Below are 8,948 nucleotides of genomic sequence, written 5' to 3'. Positions count from 1 at the left end.
CTGGCGGGTGTTGGAGAGTCACTGGCGGGTGTTGGAGAGTCACTGGCGGGTGTTGGGTGACTGGCGGGTGTTAGATGACACTGGCGGGTGTTGGAGTCACTGGTGGGTGTTGGGTGACACTGGTGGGTGTTGGAGAGACACTGGCGGGTGTTGGGTGACACTGGCGGGTGTTTGAGAGTCAGTAGTGGGTGTTGGATGACGGGTATGTAAAAAAAAAAAAGGTGTCAGGTGTTGGCTTTGTGTCACTCACAGGTGTTAGATGAGTCCGCTGGGGTAGCCTGGATGAGTCATCTGGGCGTCCAGGAATCCTAGGGGTGCTGGATGAGTCAGTTTGGGGGAAGTGGGCGAGTCATTTGGGAAATGAGTCAGCCACTGATGGTGTGTGAGTCTGGTAGGCCATTGGCGAGTTACTCCCGGGTGTTTGGTGAGTCTGTTAGGGGAGGTGATGAGTTTGAAACATCCTCTGGGCCTTATTGATTTTTTTATTCATTTCATTTATTTCCATCCATGTCAAGGAGACCCCCTGCTATCCTATCAGCACAGCTGGAGTTTTACACCTTAATCTGCATACTGTGTTCACCCCTACTGATTCCTTTCCCCTCTTTCCTTTCAATTTTAACGTTGATATTATTTTCATTCATAAAAAGATACACTGAAAAAATTTCTTGACATCGTCAATTTTTTTGTCTACTTTCCGGACATGCATTTCGAGTACACTAATTTCATCCATTGTTTTTCTCTCTTATTCCTAATGTTCATTGTTCACTTCAACGTATTGTCGTTGTTCCCGCCTTTCCTTGTTCATGTGGAGATACTTATGTAAAGGTTGCTTTCCCCTTTCCTTCTATGTGGTGATCACCTGGTTGAGGCAGGGCGGTGTTCGTGCTGGGGGCCACGTTGGACGCCGCCCTCCAGGAGGCCGTGGACGCTGAGGTCGCCATCCACAACGACGTCCTCCAGTCCAACTTCATCGACTCGTATTCGTAAGTACGTCGACCCTGGCGACCCTCCGGCAGGCGCAACGGGCCTGTTGCTGGGGACGTCATGACCTTGGTTGTCTTGAGGTCTTTACGGTTGACTGTGATTTACTCGTTTTCACCCCCCCCCCCCCCCACAAGACCTGAGGTAACCGAGCATGTAGCCTCTTGAACACATAGTCCTTCAGGTCGACCTCAGGTTCCTTGTGCATGAAGGATACGATCCCCTAAATACTGATTCTTGAGGGTCAGGTCGAAGGCCATTACGTTAGATTTAAGGGTCGTGTTACGGGGTTAGTGTGTGACGGTGATAAGCCAGGCTCAGTAGCGACCTTTTCCATGTTTTCCGTCACTTATCTAACCATACTTGAAATGGTCTCAGGAGGTCACCTTACGTGACAATTAGGCCTGGCAGGGTCCCCTAACCTCTACGAGGTGAGTGAAAGTAAGGTACATGAGGACGATGACCTACCAGTCTTTCTTGTCTTTCCCTACAACGGCTAATCATGATTAACCCTGTGTTGTAGAGGTAGGAGAACGTCTTGCGAACCCAGTACACACGTTATACATGTGGGATGGAAGCCAGAGTATGTCTGCTGAAATATAGCATAACGCTGACGACGAGTCTAACGAAGCTACTTTTTCCTCCCACAGGAACCTGACATACAAGACGATGTCGTTACTTACATGGGCGACCTCCCGCTGCCCCGATGCAACCTTCGTTGCCAAGGTGGACGATGACGTCCTCGTCAACCCCTTCCACCTGCGGACCTTCTTCGAGAAGCAGCTGGAGCATCCGCCCAAGCCCCAGGTAGTGTCTTCAAGGGGGCTTTGTTTTTTTAGACGGGGATGGGGGTCGCGTCTGGTAGGGTGGGAGAGGAGGGGCGAATCTTCTCTGTAATACAGGAGTCCTCAGTCTGGGGCTGAGATCGTCTGATGATCATGTAACGTCGGGGTTAAAGTCGTTGCTCTGGAGCGGAAGTCCTCTTTCTCTGAAGCAGGGGTCCTGGCTGACTTCGAAGTGATCGGTGGAGTAAGGGGGTCCTTTCTCTACAGCAGTGAATCTCATTCTGATGTATAGCTTCCTGACGCAGGGGAAGTCTTGAGAAGTTTTGTTACTGGAACCTACGCTCTGACGACGAGGTTGAAGCATTACCGCAACAATGACACGAATAACGTTAACGAATTGCAGAGGAGACTCTCGGTGCCCCGGATCGAGGGCGGGGTAGGTGGCGAAAAATGAAACACTCACAGCGCAGAATGTCTGAAGATATCCTCCAGACCGTCCAACACCTTCATGGTCGCCATTCCCATAATCTCTCTCGAGCACTGGCTTTTTCCTGCTGATGTAAAACCCCTGAAGGAGAACCCTTCATCCCTTCACCCATCATCACCATGGAGGCTTCAGAAATCCTGTGTTCATCAGTTTTTATCACCTCTTCATCCCCAGCTGTGTAGACATTCACCGCCCTTCCCAGAGAACTAAGGAAAACACGCGCACGCTTCCCTTCGAGCCGACCCTGGCTGTCGGTGCTGCCTTCACGCTTAAGAAGTAGATTGTGTGGTTCATCTGACTCACCCACTCTACTACTCCCGATGCCCCCCACCAGCATCTCCAACAGATGCCTCTTCCACCGTCATCGGTTCCCTTCTTCACCAACCCACTCACTGCCTGTTCCCTCTGCCTCCAAGTGGCTGGCCTTAAAATTATAAAGAGGTGCGCTGTTTACGCCGCCATTCAAGGCTCGGCGAGAGTTGCACGAGTGTCTCTGACGTAGGCTATTGTGCCGCCAAGAACGACTCCCGCCGCCCTCCGCGCGCCACTTGTCACCCGGGAAACATTTCGCAATGTATTACGGACGAGCCACGTCAAGGGAGCTGGCAATGTGAGCACTGACGTCCTCGTTGCCTTTTTTTTTTTTTTTCAAGACTGTTCATAACTCCATGCCGTATCGAGCACTTTGTTAGCAGTAGCCGCTCAAAGACCAAACTCTGACCTACCCCGCCTCCGAAGACCTTTCTTGGAGCTCCAGACCATTGGCAACACTGCCTTCCCTCAGGCGCTCCCCCAACACCACCAATCACGCTCCAGACCCGCTTCCCTTCGTTCCAACATTCCAGAATCACGCCACAAGATGTTTCCAGTCCTCCGTCCCCTTACCTACAATGGTAAGAAGAGATTTATCACAAAATCCTCCAGCTGGGGATTCAACACAGGTGTCTGGCGGCGGAATCCCATTCCCTGTGACCAGCCCAAAGTTCGCCGTCAAACCCTTGAATTCACCCACCCTCGATGTACGTATGTTCCCCACAGTCTACTAGACTTCACCGCGGTGCATCGTTGCCACACCCCCGGCGCCACTATCCTTTAACTTGACCTTTGCGGGTCGAGTTAAAGGGCCTGGTTTACTTAACGTGTGACTCGATCCTTTAAGCATGACCCGAATCTGGGATTTTCGGGGTGCTAATTGCTGGAAAGCAGAATGGGAAGAGAGATACGGAGTAATGAAACAAGATGGAGACAACAGTTGTAGCGGGAGGTACAGACCAGTTACAGTAGCCACGAAATACCGCACCTGTTCGTCATACAGGCACGCAGCGTTTCGTAACACATGTGTGTTGACGTCCTCATCTTTATTCACGGCAGCAGACAATGTTAGTGAACCCCCCCCCCCCCCCGCAATAACCCTCCACCGAATGTTGGATAGTAGAGAGAGAGAGAGAGAGAGAGAGAGAGAGAGAGAGAGAGAGAGAGAGAGAGAGAGAATGTTACCCATTCGATTTAGCTTGAGAATGGATTTGTTTTACCCTAGCTTTCGTAATGACGAATCCTGTAACCAGCCCTTTGTTAGAACCAGGCTCGTAGCAGTATTTGGAGAGGGAGGGGGAGTCCCGTAGCAGTATTTGGAGAGGGAGAAGAAGTCCTGTAGCAGTGTTCATAGAGGGACTGGAAGCCCTGTAGCAGTATTTGGAGAGGGAGAAAGGGAGTTGTTTTGTTTTGTTTTTCCTCAGATGATATGTACATAAACACCAAGGTAGTGGTTTCTTGCCGACTAGCTGACACCAATGGGACAAGCACCATAATATCAAGATGTATAAACATATTTTCCTTTCTCTCAACTTTTTATCTGGCTTCGTCGACTTTAACTATAGAAAAAAAAAAAAGTTGACCTGACGCTGAACGTTACACAAACGTCTTTTGCAACTGTTCGTAGTTTCTTTGGCCACCGACCACACAGGAGACCAACCATCGATACCTCGTTTCCTTGAGAAGAGCGAAGCTGTGGAATTCGTCTTATATGTTTTGCCCCGTGCTATGTCTGTCACTATAGAAAGATAGAAAAAGGATATCAATCATGAGTGTATCGAGTTGGCCTACATTTTCTTACGATAGTTATGTAACCAGGCTGTATTTTGTAGTTACCGTCAGAACGAATGAGATCTTTCTGGTATGTGTTTGCCTTGCCTGAAAAAACGCGTTCGCCTGGAGATTATTTCCCTGCTCATGGTTCAAACGCTTGAAAATCACCCCGATATTTTCTTGTTAGGCCTTTAACGGTTTTGATCCAACCGCTTAAAATCATCCCCGAGAACGGTCTTGTTACGTTTTTAGTTGGCTGAAAAGAAGCAATGTTTGTAAATAGACCTTTTCATGTGTCCCAGGTTTGCTGCATATGCATCAGGGAATAAAATTCGAAAGAATATATCATGCAACTCTACAAGAAATAAATCTGTTTCTAAACAGTTGAGGCAATGAAAGACTTTATAAACCCAGATATGGATATTCATAATATATTTCCCAACTATTTCACATAACCAATGTCAAATTACCTTTACTTACCATGCCTGGCTATGTATTTGGAATGGCATATGATTGTAATCTTGTTCCTCCCAAATGTATATAAGTGTATCTGTGAATATCAAAGAAAATGAGCGCTTACGCGTCAGAGAAAATCAATAACTTAGTAGTAGGGGTAACAATAGCTAATATGTGATTAGGTAAACTTTTTTATTTGCAATGTTCACCTCATAATACATTCTAAGGAATTGTAATAATAAAGTATGAAAATACATCGAACTAGCCTCAAGAAAGGGATTCTATCACGAATATTGATATTAAGGTGAGCACAATCACTAGCACCAAAGCAGTAGAATTAAAAACTGGTTTAGAATGAATTGTCAAGATCACTAGCATTTAATTTATTCTTCAGAAAACGGATGAGATTTAGAAAGAGTGGTTGGCACAAATTGTGTTTTTCACTGTTATATATATATATATATATATATATATATATATATATATATATATATATATATATATATATATATATTATCCCTGGGGATAGGGGATTAAGAATACTTCCCACGTATTCCCTGCGTGTCGTCGCTGCTTCGTTATTGGAAGTTGGTGCACAAGTCCGAATTAAGAGAGAAAATATATTCAGCACGAATATAGAACGAGCAGGAAGAGCTATAATGTCCCGCCCTTCTTCAGAAGATAGAGGTATAATCGTACAATGTCTCTCCCTTCTCCAGCAGGGAGAGGTATAAAGTCCCTCCCTTCAGCAGGGAGGGGTAAAATGCCCCACCCTCCTCCATCAGGGAGAGACATAATGCCCCGCCCTTCTTCAGATAATAATACAACACGTTTCCCTTGACAATCAGGGTGTGAGACCAGGCGACGAGGTAATGGAAGTTCCCCCCGGGGTCAACCCGGCCACCACCTACATCTACGGCCGTTATGACCCTGTACCATACCCACTCCGCTACACCAAGTGGGCTGTCTCCAAGGTCAGAACCAACCTTTACCTTTTTCCTTATAACTTTTATTTTTACGTTAAGGGTTTGTAAACTTCTCTCTTCCTCTTTATCGTCATTAAACTCTACATCAAAAGTCTTTGGCTGGCTCAGCACTCCCTTTGGATACCTCTTGCCTTAATATATTTTCTTTTTTACTCTAGTCTCGAACGCTGCCCCACCTTCCATATCTGTTGTATGTTGTGGCTTCCGCGTCTATAATGATAACGATAATAGATTATTTTCATGGTATCATAATCATCATCATCACTCCTGTCATTCCTAGCATCATAGTATGTATCACCATCACTCTGGACGACCCCCCGACAGGAGGAATACCCGGAGGAGAGCTTCCCGCCCTTCGTGCACGGGCCAGCCTATGTGATGGGGATGGCGGCGGCTCGTCGGCTGATGCAGTACGCGCCCTACGTGCCCTTCCTCAAGCTGGAGGACGTGTACACCACGGGCCTGGTGGCACACGCCGCAGGGGTCAAACACGTCCAGATCAACGTGGTGGTGAACACCTTCGTCGCCGACGAGAGGCTTTTCAACGGTACCCAAGCCTTCTTCGAGGAGACCAATAAGAACAGCAGAGAAAAGGCCTGGAAGGGTATACTCAAGTATGCTCCCAGTGTATAATAGACTATAAGAAAACCTTCTACGGTATACTCAAGTATACTCCACATCTTCCAGACGACCCAGCGAGCGAATTCCAGTAAGCGCTACGAGTTGAGGTTGGCTGAGCGAAGCCTAGGATGCACCGCTTTGCTACCTGTGAAGAGGCTTCCTGGGGCAAGCACGATAGAAATCGAGCTCAGGAAGAGGAGAGCCCGACCTGCGAAAAGGTTATAAGCAATTAGATTTGTCCAGAATTAGAACAGCCAGTCAGGTTAGGTTAGGTTCGTATCGAGGACCTGACATGAATGGCAAAAGATGGCACAACGCTGACGACGTTCTTCGAGAGATCGGTTACCCTCGTGAGCGCGGGGGAAAAAAAGAACAACAACCATTATCAAGAAGTTAGTCAGTCAGTGACATTAAGTGAGAGAACCTTGTTGGGAATCATATCATTCCAATCCGCGATTATAATCATTTGTCAGATAAATCTCATCTTTCAGAAGACATCTTTCCTACTTCGGAACTTATCGTCTCGTCTTGGATTGAGGAAAACGTACCAGGCGAAGATGATGATGATTGGATTGAAGAGAGATTGTTGTCTGATAGCAGTTACCTGTTCGAAATGGCCGTTCTGTAGTTTCTACAGAGTCTACAGTGAAAGTTAGACAACAGAGGGAAATATATGTAAGGGTATTTTGACCGGTGGAACACGGTCATGCACGGTGCATGTGAAGAATGTTATCGTACCTTGTACAGAACGGAAATGGAAGCGAAGGTAAATAAGGACTAACGAGTGAACGCTGGGACTATGTATAGCCAGTGACTCATTTCCACAAGGTGATTTGGCTTATTAGTTCATACTGTATGAGACTAAGATTACATATAAATGTTTGAATGGTTCTGTTTATTCTGCTGCAATAAAAGCATCAATATTGGCGAGGATGTGTCGTCGGAGTACAGTGTCGTCGAAGAACTTTTCCTTCCAAAGGAGTCCAGTCTGTTCCTGCTACTAACCGCAGTGCAGCCTTAAAGCTGCAGGAGTTTCTGGAGAAGAGCTCCTGGAGGTCATATCCCAAGGATCCCTAAGCGAAAAGCGTCCTTGGGTTGTCGCAAACGCGGGAGACAGCGGCAAAAAAAAAAAAAAAAAAAAAAAAAAAAATATATATATATATATATATATATATATATATATATATATATATATATATATATATATATATATATATATATTACACCTGCCAACTTCTCTTAAAAAAATAATCCTAAATATAGATACATCTACATGAATAACTACAACTCCTTCATCAATCGCACTTACATCAACAAAGATATGTTACATATGACACACCAGTTGGAAAAAAATGAAAAAAGTGATCATGTATTGCTTGAGTTCGACCCTGAGGTGAATGAATGAAGTTAAAAGCTTCGAGATGAGGCAAGACTTCGGGAAGTTTTATAATCGTGAAAACAGTGCAAAAACAATATTCATGGGAACATAGATTGGGAAACGAAGTTCTGTAACCAGTCGGTACGTGGGTGTAACAGTTGATAGCTTCTGTTAGATTCACAGTAAAGAGGGAGGGACTTTCATGGGTACACCTCTCTCTCTAGCCTGACATACAGAGGGACGGTTAAGACAATGGGAAAAAATGTTTTAGTAAAAGATATCCATAAAAAGCAATGGAGCTTCGAGTTTGTGTTGTGACAATGATATAAGCGACACACCAGCCAGCCGGCAATTTTCGAGGTGGGCGAGAGAGCAAGTGGCGAGTATAACAGGATGAGTGAACAGAGAAATTTTGAAAAGAATATTGTCCACATGATAAGTGGCGATCCAAACTTTTTCTTAAGTCCGTTAAGAGTAAATTTTCCAGCCAGAGAGCAGCTAAACAGGTGCAGAAGGAAGAGTGGTGGATTATATGTGAGGAAAGGAATGACATGTTTAAGTGTTTTTCACAGTGGGAGACGCTGCTACAGCCCCACCACCATTGAGGAGGAATGGGGAGGAAGTTTTAGGAAGGTGGTATTCTAACCACGCGCTCAGCGTGTAGCTGAACTCGTGCCAAGTGAGTGGAAATGAGGGAACGTCATACTCATATATAGGAGAGGAGGTCAGTCCCTCCCGACTATAATGTCGTCGTCTGTAAGGGACTGGAAAAGATGATAATCAGAAAGCGCATGAAAGACTTCCAGCAGAGGCCAGAAAGTTTTAGGGAAAGGTCAAGTATAACCAACCATTTAGGTTTCTACGAAAGATTTAGGTCCATTCTAGACAAAAGGAAACGCTGGGTGGACTCGCATTAGGCTTCCATAAATTATTTGACACTGTGTGTGTGTGTGTGTGTGCGCGCGCGTTTGTGTGTGAGTATGTGTTAGTGTGTGTGTGTGTGTGTGTGTGTGTGTGTGTGCGCGCGCGCGTTTGTGTGTGTGTATGTGTTAGTGTGTGTGTGTGTGTTCAGAGTAACTTTTTTTTTTACAGATAGTATACATACGTACCTTTAAAAATCACCCGTTAACACCTCAAGAAATCTACCACAATTTCATCCAGTCACAGTA

At 45.7% G+C, this 8,948-nt stretch overlaps 1 protein-coding gene across 4 annotated transcripts in view; it reads left to right on the top strand.

Moving 5' to 3' along the window:
• Positions 1-7,444, top strand: part of LOC139765509 (beta-1,3-galactosyltransferase 4-like) — a 140,817-nt gene extending 133,373 nt beyond the window's left edge. For 2 of the 4 annotated variants that reach the window (XM_071693023.1, XM_071693006.1), the window contains exons 5-8: positions 873-983; positions 1,632-1,788; positions 5,643-5,768; positions 6,105-7,438. In XM_071693023.1, coding sequence (XP_071549124.1) covers positions 873-983; positions 1,632-1,788; positions 5,643-5,768; positions 6,105-6,413 — 703 coding nt within the window. In that variant the 3' untranslated portion in view covers positions 6,414-7,438. Of the gene's footprint in view, positions 1-872; positions 984-1,631; positions 1,789-5,642; positions 5,769-6,104 lie in introns of all 4 variants that reach the window. The other 2 variants (XM_071692997.1, XM_071693015.1) reach the window with 2 other exon arrangements.
• Positions 7,445-8,948: the final 1,504 nt, after the last annotated feature.

The sequence above is a fragment of the Panulirus ornatus genome, chromosome 4, assembly GCF_036320965.1.
Source record: "Panulirus ornatus isolate Po-2019 chromosome 4, ASM3632096v1, whole genome shotgun sequence".
Taxonomy (NCBI): domain Eukaryota; kingdom Metazoa; phylum Arthropoda; class Malacostraca; order Decapoda; family Palinuridae; genus Panulirus; species Panulirus ornatus.
Note: the sequence above shows the minus strand (reverse complement) of the source record. Positions and strands in the feature narration are given on the sequence as shown.